This window comes from Chaetodon auriga, chromosome 19, assembly GCF_051107435.1.
Source record: "Chaetodon auriga isolate fChaAug3 chromosome 19, fChaAug3.hap1, whole genome shotgun sequence".
Taxonomy (NCBI): Eukaryota; Metazoa; Chordata; class Actinopteri; order Chaetodontiformes; family Chaetodontidae; genus Chaetodon; species Chaetodon auriga.
The window spans coordinates 14,861,428-14,884,985 of NC_135092.1; the positions used below are offsets into that span (position 1 = coordinate 14,861,428).

Here is a 23,558-nt window from a genome sequence, read left to right on the forward strand (position 1 = left end):
GACAAATCAAACACTGGCTCTCGAGAGCACCTTTCATGTTTTTGCGAGTTTTTGCAGCCATCCTTTGTTCTTCTACAGGGCTGGAAAGGGAAGCATGAGTCGAGGGGTATACAGTTGGTTACAATTTGCTCTGTGTGCTAGATAGCACTAAATCCTACACACTGGTCCTTTAAGTACAACAGACAGCCTCTACACACAGGCATAAAGCCTATATGTTTTGGTTATGGAAACTGGTGAGCACGTTCACAAACTTGGGGTCCGGCCTGCCCAAGTTCGACTTGAGCGTGCACACCCCATTAAGCAGCCACTCCTCTTCTTGTGTGCACATGGCCAGAAACCATTTGCAAGAAGTCCTGGCAGTGGTTGGAACCTGGGATCCAGTGACTTCGATGAGGAGAAACAGAGGGCAAGCGTCATGTCATTTTTATGAGCAGTGAGACGGTTCACAGAGCAGGATCAATATTTGGGATTCGAGCAAAGCCAGAGTCTATCCCGGTGATATTGATTTTCATTTAATTTAGGATTATTGAATGGGAATATCAGTCTTGGAAGTATTATGTGATTATGCTTTTTAAAATTGGGATGGGTGGAGTTATCGGAAAAAAGTCGACTAGGTTCAATAGATTTCAAGTTAATTCTATGGTGTGTATCTTACTCAACTCAGCAAATTTACCCCCTGATTTATGACTGCTTAAAAACTTTATGTTTCATTGTATTTTACATCTTTACTGGTAACTATTTTGGTAAAAAAAAACTGCTGAAAATCTGATTTAAGTCAGTAATACAAAACAGTCATTTTCTGAGCTGTCCTTATCACAAGAGGGCCTCATTTACTAGTTTGCTGTAAACTGTGGTGATCAGTGACTTCTTGGATTCAAACTACAAAAGGTTACATAAAAATCTGGGTGAAAATTGGTTCAAATTGCTTGGTTCTTTTTCAAAAATCTGGCAATTTTGAAGTGAAGTACAAATGAATCATGAGGCTTTTGCATTATAAAGCCAGCAATGTAACACACAATTACTAAATTATTACTCATAATATGAACAGAGGATTACAAAGAGAAGAGAAGCTTGGTCATACTGATCAATAGATGTGCGTAATCCATCTCTTTTTGTGTCTAGGTCTTCCACGCACAAAACACACAGAAAAACTGAGTCACACCCTGCTCTGGCTTGGCAGTAGATCAGCTGTATGGCCTGATGTAGAGAAACCCTAGGGCTGCAGACCCACAGCTGTAATCACTGTGTTTTGTCAGCAGTGAAGATTGAGGACTGCTGAAAGTGAAGCTGAGCACAGAGTGAATTCAAGCACTATGGAATGTGTACACACACACACACACACACACACACACACACACACACACACACACACACGCTCTCTCTCTCTTCTTTCACACACACACACACACACACAAGACAGTACAGAACTACTTTCATGTGCTACTTCAAAGCATCAATTAAACAGGAGAAAGGCTGGATAATAACCATAAGGTTATCCTCATCGTAATGAGCCAAAGTATTCGTTGTGACACATCAAAACACTACCACAGCTTCTAGCCAGGACATGGAAATGCATTAACACCACAGCAGGGAATAACATGTGCAGAGGTGCATGCAAATAAGGAAGTAACTTTTTTTTTTTAAGGACAAATCTTAATATTTGACAAAATCACAGTGTGTTGAGACTTGGCTGGCTGGTTACATTTGTTTTACAAACACAGGCATCGCCGTCTGTGGGGGTTCAATATGGGCTTTTCACAGAATATTGTGAAATGCATATTTTGCATCCATGTTTGAGGATAGAGCAGGTCCTATATGACACGAAATGACAGAACATATAAAATCTGTCTTAATATCGGACATCGTTCACAAATATGTTTCCATTGTCAAACCTGACTTACGGCCGAAGTGGTTTCTGTTGGTTTAAGGTGGCAATTTTAGGTGAGAGAAAAACGCAAACATGTCTTGCCAACTCCAGGCTTGAGTGTGGCTTGACAGCATAACACACGAAAATAGCCTCTTACTACCCACAGCACTCTTTGATGTGCACAGTACATTGAGCAGGAAGAGCTCTGTCCACTGCGGGCCATAAATGACCGACGCTCTGGCCCTCACACCAAGCATAACGTGTGGGAGAGATCAACACTACAGCAAAGTCCTCCACTCATAGGCCTGGGGAGGGAGGAGAGTGCGTTGTACATCTCCAGACAATCAACATAAACTGCCACTCTCAGTGTCTGTAATGCCATGTAGAAGTCGATGGGGGAAATAAAGACACAGCCACAGGTTAAATCACAGCACTGAACAAGGAACCAGAGACGTATAAAAGTTTAAGATGAACTGCTCGCCTGTTCAGACATCTGAGGGAAGGGGGGACAACGAACAGCAGCGCACAGCATGTCAATTCCAGATCATTAGAACCAGCAGGAAAAAAGCATGTCCAGGGGGGTTGTAGGACTACAAAAGAAAGGGCTTCAGAGTGCATCTCACTATAATGGAATATTCCACACAGAACAAAACATGAAAACCAACCACTCTCCAAACTTCACACGGCATGAGAAAATGACTGACTCATATGCTTTGACAGCATAATGCAACAACCTCTCTGAAGCAAGAAAGGGGCCATTGATTGGGCAGTTCAGTGACAACAGAGTAACTGGCCCCGCTTAAACAAATCATTCCATACAGTCAATTACATTTACTCTAGCCACATGTATGCATCTTTATGAGGCAGATGAGTGTCTATCTTGATTTTCCCATGTAATACTGGGTTGGACACACTTTAATTAAGAAGATGATAACAAAAGATTTCTTTAAAAAAGCAGAACATGCAGCTTTGTAGTAGTTGCAGTAGCGTTTCTGGTACCCTTGTGTTTCTGAAGAGCCACTGTGAAGCTCAGTGACAGTGGCTCCAGCTGTTGCCATATTGGCAGGACCTGACTCCACCTAACTGCCAGCTAATGCAAAAAAGAGGTGAAGCGTGGGTGGAGCTGAGCCGGACTGAATGAAGCCTGGTTGCTGAAATCTAGTGGCCAGCTGTCACTCAAAGTGGCCATTCCCATAATCATGCATAACCTTATTATAATTTAAACGAGAGTTTTATGTCATGAATGGGGAAATTAGCCATAGAGACCAAGACTGGTTTTTGTACCAGGATGTAAGTATGTTTATTTCTGCTGTAAAGTTTGGCATTTTAATATGGAAGTCTATGGGGATTGATATATTCTGAAAGTGGTTGCTCTGGTGGGAAAATTGGAGAGTGGAGGTGGTGACTTTAACTATAAAATCTGTGCATGAGATAACATTTTCAGGTATAAGATGGTGCTTATAAGAAAGTAGGGCAATACATGCTGACAGGGAAGTGATGAATGTTGCTACAAAGCAAAATTTGAACATGCAGGTTCATGGACACGGGGAGAAGACGAACAGCTGCAGGGTTTAGCTGAGTAGACAAAACTGCTATTGCAGTTTTCCAGCTCTGTACATATTGAGCTGTGTTTTTTGATTCACATGTAAATGTGAATCAAGTTAACTAAAGCACATTGGCTTCTAAACTACAGGCAGTCATACTTGACAACCAAGCACTAGTGTGGTGTGTTTCTATACTGCACCTTTTTTTGTTCTTCCTCCCACTCCTACGCAGATTTGGGAAAATCTCCAATCCAGACAGCCCCGCAGGCTCACAGATTGGCCATTAGCGGCATGCTTTCTCCCCCATCTCTCAGGCTTCGAGGAAAGAAATGTGCATTTTCTGGAATTGACTGTGTGTGCTGCTGGATGCAGACCCCTCACACATCATGTCGTTACCTCCCAGTCAGACGTCTTGGTCAGAAGCGCTCCTCTTCTTCTCGCCTGCTGTCTGTCTAATATTACCACTTTGTCCCTGCCATTTGTAATCGTGCTGTGTGATATGACAAAAAATCTCATATCCTGATAATGATTTAGGCTACATGATCATATAGCATAAGCATGCATGCATATAGCATTCTCTAAATTCAGTGAATCATAAATTGACCACATGAAAAGGCCTATTTCTTATTACATTTTGAATTCTATACTCAACAACACACACACACACACACATATACTATTTAATGCTTGAGGAAACTGAAGCACTAAAGGGTAAACCTACAACAACACAGGAAGAACACAGAAAAGGCAGAGGCCGCAAATTGAATCACTCAACTTTCTTCCTGTAACAAGAGCTTCCGTGCTGCCTCCACCCATGAAAAGGACACGTGTTGACAAAGCCGAGCTTTAGCTCACAAGCTTCAGTTTGGCTTTGTCAACTATCATCTAACTTATACATCGTTTTTAAAAAGGTAAGAAAAAAGCAGCTCTTCATTTTCAAGATAAATACAAAGCGACAAAAAAAAGGCATTTGAGAAAGACTGAATGTCTGTGTGAAAGATAATCATACAGTCATCCACTGAATGCAGGAGGTGAAGGGCTTCCTCACAATCCAGGTCGTGGCAGAGAACATCCTGAAGATGGCAGGGCGCTTCTGTTTGTTCCTGTGAGTGCGGATCCATGGGCAATATTCAAATGGCGGCCATTTACCTCTAACGTCACGCTCAGGGTGGGGTGCTCAAATGCTGTTATCAAAACGCGTTCGACACTATCTGACAAATCATTTCACTGCTTCTAAATTGATCACTACTAAATAGACAATGCAGAGTGAAAATCTGGAGAAACATTGGGCCCTATCTCAAAGTAAAACAACATAATTTGCTCACCCGTTAGCTACAGTTTGCTATCAAACTCTTCCAAGCTAACATTATCATCTGATAGCGTTACAGGATACAATAGGGAAGCCGTAAATTAAGTCTGAAATATCAACCATGAGAGCCTCATTTAACAAGACATACTGTGCACCAAAAAGAGCTTACTCCGTATTTTATCTTATGCACATATTTTCTCAGACAAAGGAAGCAAGGTTCCCCCAGGCAAGAAGAGCCAACCTGGTGCAGAATCGTACGGCTGCCAATGAAAAGGGCCCTGACATCCACACCGGACAGCTCTGGTGATGATACTGATACGGAGATGTTCGAGCCAAGAAGTCCAGAAGTGCATGAAAATGTAGGTCATTGACAATTTCAGATTATTCAAACTACTAATACATATATAACAGAATAGAATGAACTATATTTGCCCAACCAAGGCAGGAAAATTGTTCAGTGCCATTTAGTCAATATGTTATTGTAATAGTGAAATATGCCAATTGAATGGCATGGAGATAAATTATGTCTGACTGTCTGATATTTGCAATATAGACAGTGATTATGTTACTGTGATGATTTGTAATGAACTGTATCATGTTTGTTTTTTAAGGTTGATGACAGTCCTAAAGAGATAAGTTTCAGTCTGGTCAAGCCACAAGTTTCTCAACCCAGAGAAGGGCCAATGAAAATAAACCCAAGTGATGCCTCTTGCATCTAATAGACAAGCTTTGCGATTCACTGTGACTACCTGTAGAGCGGATGAACATGAATTACAGACTTTCTGGCTCGTTGCCAGAGGTTTGCAAGATGATAGACCTTCACTCTCAGGACTGGATTTGTACACTGGTGAGTAACATTGGATGCATTCATTAATATTCTGCAGGCCAGATGGGCATGTGGTCCTTGGACCACCAGTTGATGATATGGGCTGGTTCTAGATTAACTCGCCGTTCAGTCTGGATGCAAACCAAGGTCTGCATTTAGAGAAGCGGTGGTCTAGGCGTTGGTATACTGTGACTCAAAACTGATATAAAACAAGCCTACATAGATGTACACTGTTTAAACTGTAGCAAATTGATGATGACAGTGAAAATGAAAGCCATCAAGTTAATCACTGGCTAAGAATCACAGGAGAAAGCATAATTGCATCCCTTTGTGACATGGGGTTGAAATGAACTCTTCTGAATGCAGTAAATTTCATTATTGTTAAATATCCATGACTGAAATAAAATCACTTAAGGCAACATCACCCCATGAAGTGGCCTGTTAATTTCAACTAAAACTTTCACCTAGAAGCTATCTGTCCTGTCATGTCTGGAGAATCCCTCCGTCAAAGGCAGAATGAAATGGTATGCTCCGACTCACCATCTACACAACTATTAGTGTCAGTGGGAATAAGGTCATGGGTGCAGTTCTACAATATATTTATATGGACCTTTAGCCAAACTGACCAGTATAACCTTTACTTAATTAAACTAATAGTTTTGTAAATGTTCTTGACTCGAGAGCATTGGTTGCAAATCTTCCAAATGTTGGAAATATTGTTGATGCTGTCAATAAATACCTTTCAGCTCACACCTTCACACCTGGCAACTGAGACCACTTCAATTAGTAGCCTATTTAGTTGCCTTTAAGAACAACTAACTATTCAAATATTGCTGCTGTTAACTGCCTCCTGTGCGGATGGAAAATTATTCCTGCAAATGAGAACGTCTCTCAACAGAAGCTGAAGAAGGGAGGGTTGAGTTAAACCGAGCAAAAAAGCAGCTTGATTAGTGGATACAGCTCTACAGAAAGCAGGTCTCTCCTGGTGTCCTCCAGTAAATGAGCGGTCTCTAGCTCAGCCTTGCCAGCACTCCCAGTATAAGTTTCAAATGAAAAGTGCTTGTTTCCCATGTACTAGAACGATTACCACGGTGGCCAGGTTTGATTCTGGGGCCTAAACAAAAACCCTAATTCCAAATTAAAAGCCCTATAGTGTTTAATGCAAGGTCATTATAGGAACCTAAACACCTGCTGTTGGAAATGAGGAGAAAGTTTCAGAGCAACAGAGGGACAAAGCGTCCTCGTAGCCATAGTAACTCCCTCTCACTGCTGTCTGTGAGAGGAGAGTGAGAGCCACTGCTGCTAGAAGAGCCGCTGAATGAGATTACAGCATGCACGAGAATAAATTACAATATCATACATTTGTATATATTTCTCACGTTCCCCCTGATGGTCTGAATAACTCGCTGCTGCACGGCGCTGCTGTTGCGCTGTGATGCTCTGTTTTGTCTGTGCGTGCACTGTCAGCGTCTTCTTTTTGTCTCACGATGCTATCAGATATAAATTTCTTTTTCATCGCATGAGAAAATGGTCGTGTGGTGCGAGAACGTGTGAAAAGTGTCAACTGCCTGAGGCTCACAGTCAAGAGTTGGAAGCCCTGAAATACGCTCGTCTTTTTATTCTTGTTTGACATAAGTTAGCTTAACTTAGTGTTGTGATTGTCAAGGATAACTTATTGTGATCTATCAAATTCAGAATGTTTGCAGTGAAATATTCTAAAACATCTCATCACCTGTGAAATGTTCTTCCCTCTTGGCTGGTTTTGGCAATTCTTTTGTTAAAACATCCAAATACAGCACAAAAGTCTGGCATTTTCTGCTATTTGAATGGGACATTACACCCCTGCAAGATGGTGGCAGCACAGACACACAAGCCTGAAGATCTACTGCATAATGTATTAAAGTGGGACTTCTAAGTGTGAATTTCTGGGACACACATGTCCAGTCCTTCAATATGGAGCTGAGGGTCCATTTCCCAGTGGTATCTGAGATAGTAATGATTCTTGCCCAAAGATTTAAAATGGGACTAAAATCATCTCAGCCTTAAGGTGCTTTTAGGAACCAGTGCCAAGGTTTGGTCCTCCATGAGTGGGAGGTGTGTGTCTTAACATTTTCTTGCCTTAATCATTCTGGTGCTCAGTCCCCTTCAAGGAGGGCACAGTTGGAAGGACAAGAAGATTATCTAAAGTTGCTCATTTCGATATGATGTCATTGGGAAGATGTACATTTGTTTCAAGGTAAGGAACTGATTAATTTGACCGATTAGTCACTTACAAGTGGTAGAAGGTTGTCGTTCTGACATACGTTTGAAAATGGGTAAGACCTCCCTGTCTTCATTGGGACAAACCTGTGTTTCATGCCTATTCAGTTTTTGTCACTTCTGGTGAACTACACTCACAATGTTGTTCAGCTCCACCTGCCTGTGTTGCTTAGTCAGATTTGTCCGGCATGGATCCCCCGTGATATCAAACACTACTGGGCCATACTGTGGCCCTCAGCTCATTTCACCAAAGTTATGCATTATTTACAATTCCAAAACTAATTTACTGGTGAAGGAAACAATTCACAGGAACTTGCAAACTTTACCTGATCTACTTCTCAGCCACCAGAAACACACATAAAATGCAAGAGAAAAAAAGCTATTGCACAGCACAGTAAGGTCATGGTAAGTAGCAAATTGGAAAAGAAAAGCATCTGCCCAAACATAATCTACTTTCCTCTTGGCTTTTGCCTGGTTGTACACTTTGCCAATGCATTCATTTCACTTATGCAGCACGAACCTGCGTCTGTCCAATTAAATTTCTCCTTTAACCTCAATCCAACTAATAGAGTTTCCTCCTCGGTTAAAGTGTTTGTCCCATTATCATGTTTGTAGTACTGGCCTACGCTGCAATGAGGACACAAATTCACCTCTAATTATAGGCACGCAAAGGAAACTCTTTTACCATTGACCTCAGAGAGGACGCCTCTCAGCAGTGTCCTTCACAGAGTTTTGAGGAGCTTGACCTGCATGGATTTAATTTTAGCGGCATGATTTGCTCAGAGGGTTGACACAAGACAGTCTTTAATATTACTGAGTTAAATCCTCAGCAGCAAATAAGAGAAGCACAAGCCAAGCTGAAGTGTTCTGGAGAGCCAAGAATATAAACTCTCTCAGCCACTGGCTGTGTGACTGGAATGATTAATAATCCCAACATAAACAAGTGGGCGTAGCATGAAAAATTGTTCAGTGTTGTATTTTGCATCTACCTTAGGTGACAGTGATCAAGAGTATAATATGTTATTCTGTCAAGGGCAGGTGAACTCATCACGGTTAATGTCAAATTTTCAATGTTAATTTCTAAGTAGTCATAAGAGTATGACCAATGACACGGACTGCATTTTTTTTACAACATGTCTGATTAAAATTATCGGGAATATTCCTGCTAATGAGCTGAATTCATAGCTGTGGCACAGGCTCGTGTCACCAGCATGCCACATCTCAGAAGTGCTCATACACAGTTGCGTATTTTCCCACAAATGTGAAATTGTGCTGCCTTTTGATCTTGGATGAAACAGAAAGCCAACAGAGTAAGCCGACAGCAATTATTATAAAACACGTAAACACCAAACCGCAAAAGGTTAGGACTGTATACAGAGACTCCTGCTTGCCATGACAAACAGCAGTATTTCTTTTCTGAATAAGTCAAATGATTCTCTTGAAGAGGTTTTGAATTTAAGTGATGCTTATTTATGCACTCACCCTTGGGAGATAAATGTAAGCCTATACAGCAGGTTAGATGCAGGGGTTTGTGGTCTCCATGCAGGATGTGAATGATGAATATGTAAAACCAATATGATCATGCACAAATTATGAATCCACCTCTGACTCAAGGCACTTTCCATCGCATTCCTCATGTGTCACACCCATACACTGTATCTGGTGTCTACATCAGTTTCACGATGTAAGACCAAAAAAAAATCTACATTTTAATACGTTTCGCAAATGGGATACGGAATGTTGAATCATAAATACTTGGAGGAAATTAATTGTGAAATGAACTGTGGAACATTGTCTTTGAAGCAGCCTGGCGTTCCTCAGGGAGGCATGGCGGCTCAGTGGTTAGCACAGTCGTTTAGAGGTCATAAATTCCAATCTTGGCGTGGAGTTTTCTTATTTTTTCCTGGGATGGTATGTGTTTCCTCCCTCATTACAAAGGTAAGCAGGTCAAGCGAAGTGGAACATCTAAATTACCCACAGTTGCGTATCATCTGTCATACTGAAATTAACGGATCAAAATAAATTGAAGCCACCTGGACAGTTTAATGCATTAACAATCCACGACTCTATTCTCTGGGTAACGTTTGGCAGCAATGCAAAGAACATGTCATTTGGCATTACTGTTTCCTTATTTTTTAAAAACCAACTCAAAGTGGTTTTCAGAAGATAAGCGGCGACATCCTAATAGGCTTCCAAATAATGGTTAATGACTGCTAGGCAAGAAAATGCACGTCTAAATTCACACTTCTCATAAAGCAGAGTGGAAACAGCTCAAACACATGACCTTGTGCTTAGTGTACACTTACCCATGAATGTATGCATCTATTAAACAGTACTTCCAAGGGAAAATATCCCTACCAAAAAAAAACTAGTACAAAAGTCAGAAAACATTATCCAGGATCCATAAAAAATTAAGGAGAACATGCAAATATAATGAATCAGCTTGTGTGCAAGGTCTGTGACATTCTGCCAACAAAAACGTAAACTTTTTGAATGACTTTTTGTCCTACCTCTGGTGTGGCTGGGGACCCTCCGGCGGCCTGTCGATGAGCTGTGCATGACATGCTGGTAGTGAGACATGTCTGTTGGCGTGTTGGGAACACGGAAACTGTCCTGGAACCTCTGCATCAAATCCTCTACTGACTCCGTGTTTGGTTCAATGGCTACGAAAGACAGATCCAAAGTGAAAATGGCAGGCATGTCATAAGGCTTTAAGATGAAAATCATTTTGCAAATACTGACAGACACACAAGATTTAATCAAAAATACAAATATATCCACAAATGCATAAAGGCAAAAACCCCAAAATAGCTTCTTTTTTTCCCTTCTTCTTTTTTGTATGAAAGATAGGAGATTAGAGTCTGATATGCATCATGAGCCACTAGGCTGTCCCATTTAGACACTGTAAAAAAGCAGCACAGTGTTATTTCTTCTATTCCATTTTTTCTGGCCTTTAAATGATTCCATCAATTCAATATTGCTTCATCTCTACAGGGATCCTGCCAACGCTTCCCCTGATGGCTCAGTCTCACTCTTCCTGATGAATGACTCCAAAACAACTGGCTGTGGGGAAAGAGGGGGATAGCAGACAGAGAGTTTGCTTCCATTTTCTTACAATAGAAATTATGAAAGGACAGGATGGGAAATTCCTCTAAACTGTCTTAATATGTTCTGGCTCATTTGTGCCACCAAACAGATGAATTATGAGTGAAGATTATTATTACCTTATGGTCAAAATTCAACTACATATATATCTATAGCCATCTGCTGAAAGACACAACCTTTATGTTGAGTATTATATGCATAATATCTGCAAATAACCTATAGAGTTTGAACACTGTGGCCCTAAAAACACATCAGCTTGAAAAACTGTTAAAAAAAAAAAAAATGTCTCCAAACTTACACAAGTATAGCCATCTCCAAAGATGGGACAATTTATCACCTCAACCACCACTGCCCCCACCTATCATCAACATCTTTTGATCTGTCAGTCTGGCTCTGAGGTGTACTCTTTCCATGAATAATGGTGATGGGTTGCTCCCTGTGGATGCTCATCATGCATGCCAATGAGCGCACAAGAGCAGGGGAAGAGGGAGATGAGGAGGACGAGGGTGGAACTGAAGTATTCACATTGTTTTTCATATCATAAATGGAAAGCTAACAATAACACTGGTGTCGCAGCCGCAGAACAAATATTATCCTTGCAATGATACATATTTGTTTTGATACACCTGTGGCTAAACTCAGCTTGGGTTTTTGCAAAACAGTCAATTGCTGGTGGTATGTCTATGGTAATAGCCCCCCCGTAACCAGACGCAAGAGATGATGCAAATTGGCCATGGCCTCATTTGGGAGACAGATGTTGGCTCATGCCCTCTAGTAAGCAAGTTAGCAAAGTTTTTCTAACACTTTGCAAGATTAGTAAAAGACCTTAAAGTTGTTTGGTCCTTGAACACACCTTCAACAAAAGGGCATGTCCCCAAACAGAGCGTTATGGCTGCAGCAGTCACAAAAACACTTTCTGACAGGTTAGAATTATTTATGCTATTTGGTGTTTTTGCGTATTAAAATCTCGCTTCCCCCTGTCTGATTATAACACGCCAATGTCTCCTGACACGGGAAGCAATTAGAGAGATCGAGTGAAATCCTCTAAAGGCTATAATACGATGTAGCTCATCTGATTGGGTGTTGAGTTAGTCAGCCATTTCTCCTTTTAGTCAGTATTGATATAGTTTACTGTTTACATACAATATTATATCTACTGTATCGATTGTTGAGTAGGACCCCGGCAACTGGCCAGAGGTGTTCAAAACACCTATTCATGCCTGACTGAAGAGGGAGTTATGAAGTGAAACAATGTTTGATATTTTCCAAGGTATCTAGACTTCTGTACAGCCAGAGGGCTGGATATCTACTTTGTGGAGATATTTCCATTATGACAGTGTGTTAAAATTTTGAATCACTACGTTATCTCTACATGAATTCATCTAAGATGCCCAGAAGGCAGACAAAATGCTAAATGGAAGTCAAGCACACTCAAGCAGTTGAACCACATGGTTTATTGAGCAAGCAAGCATCGACTCTGTGAACAGCATCACGGACAAAAAATGGACCGTATGTAGCGCAGTGAAAACACCAGCAGCTTGGGACGATAATTGCTGCAAGTCTGAGTATGTGTCGAGGGCATGATCACACAAATGTGTTCATAAGAGACGGATATATGTAGTAGAAGTCAGCAATGGTGAAACAGTTTGCATCCACACAGAACGCCATCCACCAGTCAGATTTAGGTGTAACCTAATAACTACCATTTTACATGTTTCCAGTTTAATTTCTTGTTGCACAGTTTGCTAATATGGCGAACGGAAGCTATACTTTTTTAGCAACACAATTTATTTTGTTTTTTTTATGAATGACAAGAACTTCCAGATTTGGGAAAGTACATATTTAATATTGCTAGGTGGAAACAAAAAAATGTTATTTACTTTGTATTAGTGTGCTTTGTGTGCATTTGTCACTATTGCTGATACCATATATCACTGCTACTCGTGGCGACTGGCTTCAAATTCACTGTAAGCTGCAGGACATCAATCACGCTCAATTTAAGATACTACTGCTGCTCACTGCTTACTGCCTCAAGCTTATATTGTTGATAACTGATTAATTTACTATCCAGCAGCCTCCTGTGAATTGCAAACTGCAAATAAATCCAACTGTTTTACTATATTTGTTTTAAATGTAGTAAAATCATTCATATAATCATGAGGTTCACAAAGCGGTGAACCTCGCTCCAGTCCTTGTGAATGTCTGAACCTTTCCGGGATGCCCCTTTTCATACCCAATCATGATACTATCACTTGTTACCAATCAACCTGTTTACCTGTGGAATGTTCCAAACAGGTGTTTATAGAGTTTTGCACAACTTTCCCAGGCTTTAGTTGCTCGTGTCCCAACTTGTTTTAAACGTGTTGCTGCATCAAATTCAAATTCAATTGAGCACATGTCAAAAAGGATTAGCAAATAATCGCATTCTGTTTTGTTTATATTTTACACAGCATCCAACTGGAGTCGTGGTTGTACTCTGCCGTCGTAGGTGCAGATACATGTAACTTGTCTGGTTCTCTTAACTACTTTTCCTATATCTTTAGCCCTGCTTTATAGGAGAAGGCATTCCTGCTGGGCAGGGAAACTGCTTTGAACAAAAGCCATCATGCTTAAATCAATTGTATTTCCCATTAACAGCACAATAAAGGATAAACAAAAATGTTTAAACCGATATAACACTTTTTCCAGGTGGCATATTTGCTTTCATGCTGGTGCAGCTATGGTAGCTGTTGCTTCCGGCAATATTCTTGTAAACTTAAGTGCATGTACACCAACCCTTGGCTGGGAGTGGGATCTGCCTTCTACTGAAGGAATGCTTTTGAACACATGATACAGACACTAAAACACAGTTCCCTACATTTTCCTGCATCAACTTGCAAAGGATTTCCCATCCTCACAATTTTGCTCAAACCAGTCAAGTCCTAGTTTGTTTTTCACACGACTGTAAGTCGCAGATGAATGCGTAGGATGGTGAGCAGCGATGCAAAGAAAGTCGCTCATTTCTCATTGGTTTATACACACTCTTACAGTGGCCGTGGACCACAGTCTGTCTCTGCCTAATGTAAAAGCAGTAAAACAGTATAAACAAAGAAGGTAATGGACGCATTTTAAACAATCCTCGTTGAACAAATGTAAACAACAACAAGTTAAATATTTATAAAGGAGTGCTTTGCAGGACAGAAATGTTGTATTTAGTTCATGTAGCATATTATAAGAATAAGTCCTGGTACTGGAAGCAAATGTGGAGGAATTCAAAGAAAATCCAGTGCTGGGTTGCCCCAGAAAATGTCCTACATATTAAGACAGGAGCTATGCATATTTTTGGGGACGAGAGTACCTAAAGAAGGCCTTTATGATGCCATTTCAAATATACACTTTAATATCATCAATACATTATAGGAATATCCACTAAGAGCCAGAAAGAGCATCAAACACTGAAAAGATAAAACGACAAAACTTTACCTGAAGTGGAACAACAACACACCCCGTACTGTGTGCGCGTGGGTGTGTGTATGTGTATGTGTTGTGTTGAATCCAGTGGGCCTTCACTTTACCTGTAGTGTCAATACACCGGGCTAAAATGGTATCCTTGAAAGGAAAGTGTGGAGTCAACATAGGTACTCAGAAATGGTTAAGTGAGCTCCATTCCCTAAGGGCGTTTATGGTAGTGCTAGGCTAATTCCAGCACTTGGGGTTAGCAAACAAACAAGAAGGGCTGATGCGGCTGGCACTTAAGCTCTGACCCACCATGACTCAGGAGAGTGCATGACAGCATGTTTGAGGTTAACTGCTTGCATACATATTTCATGGTCTCCTAGAACTCTCTTTATCTCTGTTTCTTTGTTCAATTTTGAGGAAAGAAGAAAAGCTAGGTCACACCGAAGAGCCCGGAGTCACAGTCTCCTTGAAACGAATGGAATTTGTCCCCACAGGTTGTCACGGCCCTTTCGCTGATGATTGTTTTTATCCTTGTCTTCTCTGCTAACACACACACCTTCGATCTCAACCATTTGAAAACACTGAAACTTCATGACAGAAATGTGTTTGCACCACAGACTGCACTTAATCCTGTAAAGCTGATCATGATCTTTGCAATCATTTGACTTAATTACCAACACGATGTCAGATTGGTATTGGCGTTAGTGATGAATACAAGACACAAATATGTGTCCATTTTTTGTCGAGTTCTGTAATTGCTCAGTATTTTGCTGTTACTATCCATTTCTAACCTCTGTCAGAGGCAGCTACTAAGATATTTTATTCTGACATTTGTTTTTCCCCAGACCCCAAGTCCACACTGGGTTCTCATTTTGAGTTCAATGTCAGCTAAAGCTCTGGTGCCTTTATTTTCTCCTTTTCATCTCCCTTATCTGCCACCACTCCCTTATCAGTGCTGAGTGTGTGTTAACAGTGTCTCATAAGCAGTGGATGTCAACAGAATGCTGCCTCAGTCAACTTACTCCTGGTGGTCTCACAGTGCCCAGTCAGAAAAGATAACCCTTCTCAGTTTTCTGGTTTTGTTCGGCTGCATGCTTGTGCCTGTTTATGCCGGCTTTTGTGAAAGTGTATGTGTTGAAATGTATATGTTTTGTGTGTTTACACATTTCTTAACACCCGTCCTTCCCCTCTTCCCGTGCCAGGAGCATGTTGCTTTCAAAGCTGCGTGGAAAGAATAGGAGTTTACAAAAAGTGGAGTCCACACCCCATTATCATGTTTTCATGGACTTCACCACTGTATGAAAATGGCAATCAAACCAAATGAAACACTGGCTAATTCAAAGCTTGATTCTATGTATATTCAGACCATGCATGCTGAACATCCAAGCAAGATGCTGCTGAAGTGTCCACTCCAAACATAATACAACCTATTTGCTTTCCCATCCTCCCTTTTCTGCATCTCTCATACTCTTGCCTCCCCTGGGATCTCATTGGTGAGCAACGCACTCAAACAGAGCCAGAGAGGTAAAATGGGCTGCCATCTGCTTTCTGATAGACATGTACTCAGTCTTCTTATTAAGGGTTGACTAAGGTGACAGGAAAGTCTCACCGGTCAGGCAAAACACAAAAAACATAAGGAATGGCTTATTACAGATATGCACATACGCACCGACAAAAAAGCCTCTCAGAACTAAGAGAAACCGAACTCGACGACAACCTTCAATACTCAAAATATTTAGTTGATTCATCCATTCACACACCGATAGGACAGCCAGTTGGAGCCATTTGGGGTTCAGTTCTTTGCCCAAGGACGCTTTGGCATTCAGACTGGATGAGCCACGGATCAAACCACTGACCTTATGAGAGGTAATGCAATAAATTCAGCTTAATAACTGAGCAGAGGCATTGCCTAACTCTGTTTTCAAAATGACTTCCCATATCAACATTACCGAGGTATTAGATGACTATCTCTTTAATTATTTGTGTATTGTAAAAGGCCGACATTCATCTCTCCCTTAGGTGAGAGACCCATCTAATTAAGACAAAGCTGACGTGCTTGACATCATCATTTTAATCTGACTGGTGAAAAGTATTTACTTAGTAATGAAAACAAGAAAGAGCAGACAAACTAGAACAAGAAAATGCAGGTGGCATAAAACAGCCTCAGCTGCCATGTTTGCAGTATACCGTGTGCCACCATGAAATAATTTGTTAGTAATACATACTGACACTGTTATTGCTACAACAACTTCAACTAATGCAATAACAGCAGTAATAATAGATCTGGGTGATATGATATAAATGATCCCAATCTGAGGAGGTAGCAACTGGACTGATGTACAAATACATATTTCCCATAGGAGGATTCCCTGGTAAGGCACCAATTTGCAGAAGCAGAGGTTTCTAAAAATATATTGCTGGGCCTCAGGACAAAGTCTGATTCGATGATGCCTGTATCTGATGCCTGTACCTTTACAGAAAATGATACTCAGCACCGGAAGGGCAACAGTTGTTCTGTCAGCAAAAAATACAGCGAAGGAGGAGAAGGAGTAGCTACTCCAAAAAGCTAAATGAACAAGACAGACCAGCTTCCACCAAATCGCTGATACAGCCGATGGGAATTACAGCCTGTCAGAAACTGAAACCTTTGACCATGACTCTGTCCATAAATAGTGCTTGACCCTTATTTCTCTTAGGCTCAGGAAGAAAGCTCCTCTCTGCTGAAAGTCAGTGACACACATGGCAACGTTTTCAGGCTCTTCAACAATGCCCTGTGCCCCGAGGCAGGTGGTGATGCAGCTTGCAATGCAGCTTGGAAGATAAATTTGCTTGCTCTGAATCCATACATTGTAGGAGCAGAATCCAGTCCATATCATGCCACATTTGCCTCTACCCTTAAACACAGCTTTAGCCAAACATGTTCATATTGCGAAGAATATTACTGCATTACATGCTGATTCCGTTATGCATCAACCACCTATTTTGTTCCAGATAAATGTTTCAAAATCTTCTGGACTGATTGCGCAAACTGTGTCCCACTGCTGAGAGTCAATGCTCTCGACAAATATACAGTTTAACATCATCCACACATTGGCATTATTCACTTAAAGCCAAGACGAGTAAACTAATTAAAATGACAAATGCTCACTCAAACTGTGATATCACTTATGCACATATTGCCTTTTGAATGCCACTTACTTCCACATGCTTGTTTTGATGACTAGGAGTCAGTTATGGACTTTTCCTATTCTAAGCCATCCCGCCTGGCTGCCCAACAGCATTCATATTCACGCGAGCAGATGTAGCCACAAGGGGGAAAAAAAAAGAAAAGATGGGAACGTTTCTGCGGATCTTTGGACCCTACAAACCCCTGCTGTTTTAATTTGGAGCAAATCTGCGGGAGGAAAAGAAAAAAGAGAGCCCAAGAAATTAAATTCCCGCAGATTTCGACTTTTTATTACATTTTCTTATATTATTCCCTTTCTCAAGTCCTTTTTTTTTTTTTTTTTTGGTTCTACCTCAACACATGCCAACACACACGCACACACAAACATATCACACATATCTCGTTTCCCTCGTTTTTTCTCCCCTTCACGGCTTGGGGAGCAAATGAGTGCAGAGGAGATCAATGGAGAGGAAATGGGGGGTTCACCCCAGCTCTGATTCCCTCAGTGATTTATTAAATTTGCCATTGTTTCAATAAGAGCAGTCCAGTCTGGTTCTCTAGGAAAGCTTTGACAGCACTGCTTCGGGAAGTGTGACAGGTACATGAGAAGAGAGTAAGAGGTTAGACAGATACAGAGAAAAAGACAAAAGTGCCAGAGAAGACAAGGGATCCAGTGTCGGGGAAGACAAGGGATCCAGATATGAATGGAGGAAAGAGGCGAGAGAGAGAGCCGGAGAAGTGTGAGGACGAGATGGGTAAACAATGGATGCCAAGAAAAGAGAAAGGAGACGATGATGGGAATGAGATGCAGATAAGAGGGATAAAGAGCAAAGGGGAAAAAAAGCACGAGCTGAAAATATGAAAAGATGGACAGGGCAATAATAATGGGGAGAAGAAAGCCAAGATGGAATGAAAAGAGGAATCAATGAGAAAGGGGAATATAATAAACTGAGTCAAAGACAAAAGGATGGATTTTAATAGCAGGGAGAGGCACAAATAAGAGGGTAAAAACCTCAGAGACAGACAGTGCTGCCATTAACTAATGGATGGAGTTCAATGGTATGGTTTCTCTCCATATAATCATATAAGATATCATAGTTCTCAGCTTCCATGTCTAAATTACATGCAAATTAAATTACAGTAAATCTGTCACAGTGGTTACACAATGGTTTGTTTTTTCTTAAGATCTATAAGATCATTTTCTACTTAAACTCAAAAAAAGTAGAATAGGTTTTTGGAGATTTGCCTTTTATCATGCAACACTGCATAGTAAACACTGAGCTAATGCTGCCATGATTGGCATCCTTACTTTTGTCACTGCTGCTTACCACTAATCACAATATAGCAAGTATTTTGTGTACTTAAAATGATCCATCCTTGCTCCCTTTTATAATGAAAAAACGCCTCCCCACTCTTTTCTCTGTAGGATTTGAACATTTACTGTCTCATGTCTCGTCATTCCCAGCCACTGGAAAGCATGTAATGTCCTATCTTTAGTCAGACACTTTTCCTTTCTGCTTGCTTTTGCCTCTACTTGTATATTTAAGGCCTCTGCTGTTTGCAGAGGAGCAAGAATAAAGTGCTATCTATAGCTCGGCTCTTGCCACGGGCCAGAATAAAATATGGATGTGTCTCCCCATGCTGCGCCTGCTGAACATCGCAGGCCAAGCTCTGACCTCCAACTGCTCCTGACAGGCTGAAGCTCCTGACTGACAATCACAAATGGGCCCTGGTTGTAAGATTTAAGAACAAGATCCAAATTCTGATAACATCCTAAATGTATCTGCTGTGACAGCGTGGAAGACAGTGACTCAGAAATGTGTGGATGAATTATTCTTTGTCTAAATGTTTAATAAGTAACAATGGCACAGTGACGTGCAGTCTATTCCTGGCAGGAAACACCTGCAAACACTTACTGTAAAGCCTGTAAGTTATATTCTGCTCAAAAAAAAAAAAAAAAAAGCAGATCAGTAGCTGAACACCAAATGATTTCTTTACTATTCAAACACGACTTTTCCACGATGAAGAGCTAAAAGAAAACAAACTGTGGAAGACATTTGCACAAGGCATGATTTATTCAATCAGATATCTTAAATCTGCCTGTGAGTTAAGTGGCTTTGTAAGTGGTCCAGTGCAATCTTAAATGGTTCTGGGAGTCGAGATTACATGCAAAGTGGAATGCGTGCAGAGACTCTCCCGCCTTTTAAGCATGCCAAGCAACAGACATCCTTTGACTGCCAATCAACCCTTCTGAGGATGCACTGTTGACCATGTTTCAGGTCTTCGTGATCAACAATGCAGCAGTGGAGCAAAGGAGCAGTGATGGTTGACCATGTCTCATATCTCAAAAAATCTAGTATAACCTCAAATTCACAACCTGTCAAACATTCTTCTGAAACTGCGCCTGGGTGCCATCTCTTCAGCATGTTGCTAAATATTTTTGCTGATTACTGCTGCTCTGGCATGTAGATTTGACAACCCTCTGCCGGCGATGCCTCCTGTTTGAGGAGTCACACCACTCAGGCCAAGTGGTGAGATTTCAAGAGCTCCTTAGTGAGTTCCATGATCAACACCAACATTGTTTTCATATTGCTTGGTGAGTCATGAAAGAGTATGAAAATCATCATACTCACAGGTGAGTCACCCTCCTTACACACTGGTGTGATCTGATATGGTCAGCACAAATGACACAGATTTGTTCAGTGCTTCAATGGAATGCCCTACCAGTGTACAACTCATAAAAAAAACACTGTATTTCTGCTCCTGGTTTGTAAACTCCACCTGTCCATCTCTCTCTATGAGCACATGCGTGGAGTTCTTGAAAATCTTTGCCAAGGTAACCAGACTGGACTCAGCAGACAAGTGGGTTTGAATCCTGACTGAAAGCAATCCTCTAGAGCACCGGCCTCCATTCTATCTGTGGGGGCTTTCAGGGACACATCCTTCGTGTCTCTTGAGTTGAGACCACATAAAGACTGGTGAAGTATCACCCAACATGTCATTTTTGTATTTTCAGTTGATGTATGTTTTGTTGTTTTCAGCTAATGCTAGCATAATTAGCAATGTTTTAGGTCATTAGGTCAAATGTGGCCCTGGTACATAAAGAGACAATCCTATTCTATACAATTCCTGGCACAAAATTACTAAAATCATAGGTACTAGTGTGTCAGTGTATCCCGGGGCACTGATTTTCAAAAGCACTGTGCTTCAGTCAGACTTTCCCTGTAAATTCTTATACATTCATGCAGTCTGTTCCTCTAATGGCATCTAAAAGGCAAATGTGCTGTTTTGTTGTTTCTGGTTTTTAGATTTTATGAAAGTTCAAGATGAACTCTAGCAGACCAAAATGATGCAAGTGCAAAACATTTGACTCATTTGTTGTGGGGCTTCTGTTCAAAAATGACAGCTTTCCTTTCATATTTGAACATTCATTATTTACGTGTCACATAATCATTAACTTCTTCATTGCAGTCCGTTTACGATTTTCCTTTTATGATTATTAATGTCACTTTATGACACTTTTGAGCGTTATGCAGCGGTTGTGCAATGAGACACTGATGAATGTCTCCATGGTAAATCTGCACTTCATTTTTAACAGATTCCAAAGACAGCAAAAAAATATTAATTATTTCCAGATGTTGCTACAGCATTAGTGGGAAATTTCCGGCAAATGCAAGAGCGGAAATGAAGCAGAAAAGACATTATGCAAATATAATTATGATAGGGTGCCAATTTATCACACACCGAGATAATTCATCACACCCAGAAACAATCCAGTTAATTTAATACGCTGCAAGCAACAGTATTTTTCCTTCAATTGCATATTGACCAAAGGCAGGCTGAGGGGAACACCTGCAGTTTTGCATTCTCTCCTGAACAACTCCCCAAAAAGGGAGCGCTATTCATTTGTACGGTGGCAAGAAAAGAGGCCTATAATTTAGACATAATTTAAGAAACGCATGTAAAGTATTCCAGTCTGTAACATTCAAATTATCTCATATTTATGGTGGTATAACTTGATTTTAATGTCAACTGTGAATACAAAGATCAGTGTTTTTTATTCCTGTTGTTTTAATTCTGATTTCAGACACTCAAGGGGCCAAGGATGAAGTTGTGGTGCCTATTAGATCATTTTTATGAACTCCTGCCTCGTCTCCTTTTCTGTTTTCTTCCCCAAATTAATCGCATTCAAGCCTTCAAAGACACCGGCTATGTGAACAGCTTGAATAAGTAGCGTGATAACTTTAATGAAGTAAGAGTCTTTGAAATACTGGGAGCACAGAAACACTGACGGATATAATGACCAATACATGTGGGTGAGCAGCCCACACCGCATTTCAGACCGGCCTCATAAAGATGGCTCATGAGTTGGCATACCATCGACCCACAAATATTGATCTGGCTTGGCGCTGGTGCTTATAAACCCATTCCTACTGCCATGTCTTGTTTTTTTTACGTGTGTGTGTCTCTGAAAAAGGCTTCATGTTGGATCAGATGACTAAGGTTTCATGTCTCAGTGAGTTACTTTACCTGGACGGGTTCTTTTTCCCTCCCTTATTTTATCCCCGTCTTTTCTGCTGTAAATCATCAGCTGCTATACTCTGCATCGAGGAGTTTGCTCATTTTGTGCTCCTTTAAAACTTCCCGACAAACATAATGTGCTTGAGATTGCAGAAAGCATGATTGATGAAACTGACACTGGCTGTTTTCACACTGGAGTGAGCAAGAAAGACTACAATTTCATGATGAGCCGCTTCAAAATGCCAATTCAGTCCACATTTATTGCCTTCAAAAATAGTTTCAGCATACAGCCGACATGCTCCATCTTGATCGTGCAGCGATGTTTGCGCACACTCGTACATATGCCACGCATGCCTATCTTTAAATCATCTCATTCATCCCACTAAATTGCTCCTCATTGACAACACACAAGCTTAATGCTTTCTGTAGACTGAGCAAAAAGGAAGAATGGGAAGTCTTTGTAATTAACTCCCATCTATTTATCATGGGGAAGGATGACAAGCCTGATTCAGTATTAATCAAAACATTACCCTGAGCTAGCTTGAGTGTGCCAAGCTGGCAGCCATTTCTCATCAATGATGTCACATTAGTGATCTGAAGCTTGACACCGGATTATTACTCTCCAGTCTTGAGTTCAATTAGAGCTCAGTAAACACTTGATAAACTCGGTAATGACAGTGGTCTTGTGGGTGATGAAACAATCTTTTTTTTTTTTTTCCCCTTTCTTTTTCTTGGATGGTGCTTCATTTCTCTTGTGAGTAAACCTTCCATGATGAAATATTTTAGGCACACACAACAGAGATGATTACCATTGGAAATCTAAAGAAGCCTCACATTTTTGGCCGGGCTTTCCTCACACTCATGACTGCATGGAGCTGGTTAACCTGATGACTCATCCGTGCCATGGCGCTGTCCTGGGGAGACCAAGGTCATGGCAAAACAAATCGGGATTACCACTCACTGGCTAAATCATTGCTCAGGTTTAGATGTTTCATACGCCAAATATAGGTGAAGTTATATCATTTGCTCAATTCGCTCCCTCCCTTGTGCTTTAGTTGCACAAAACTGGAGAAAAAGGAAATAAACAACATGCAGATTCACTGTGGTTCTTAGAATCAGGAGGGAAATGTGTGCTTTTTGCTCAGCACGTGTCGAGAGGCTCACAGGAGCGGAAAAAATGTAAAAATCCACTGCACTAGCGAGGGATCTTTGTCAAACTGCCTCTCTTTTGTCTACTTTTTTTTTTGCAGTATTTAGTGCATGTTTGCTACCTCAAAGTTGTACAATCTATGTATCTTTCAGCAGATTCTCAGTGGGTTGCATGTGGTGCCCAAGGCTTCATCTGTGTTTGCAATGTAAAATAAATACCCAGTAATTGCTTTCAGCAGTCTTTACAAACAACATCATTGCGGTGAAAGAAAGAAAGAGGCACAACAGGAAAGCCTTTTGGGATATTAAAATTCTTAACTATAGCAGAAACTTTAATTTTCTGGCCAAGCTCTTTTCATTACCAACACTAGTAT

General features: G+C 40.8%; 1 protein-coding gene across 1 annotated transcript in view; it reads right to left on the reverse strand.

Annotated features, from left to right (window-relative positions):
* The window catches only part of astn2 (astrotactin 2), a 259,439-nt gene that overhangs the window by 154,978 nt on the left and 80,903 nt on the right, over positions 1-23,558 (reverse strand). Inside the window, exon 4 of the mRNA XM_076757943.1 lies at positions 10,316-10,468. Within this exon, the coding sequence (XP_076614058.1) occupies positions 10,316-10,468 (153 nt within the window). The remainder of the gene's footprint in view (positions 1-10,315; positions 10,469-23,558) is intronic.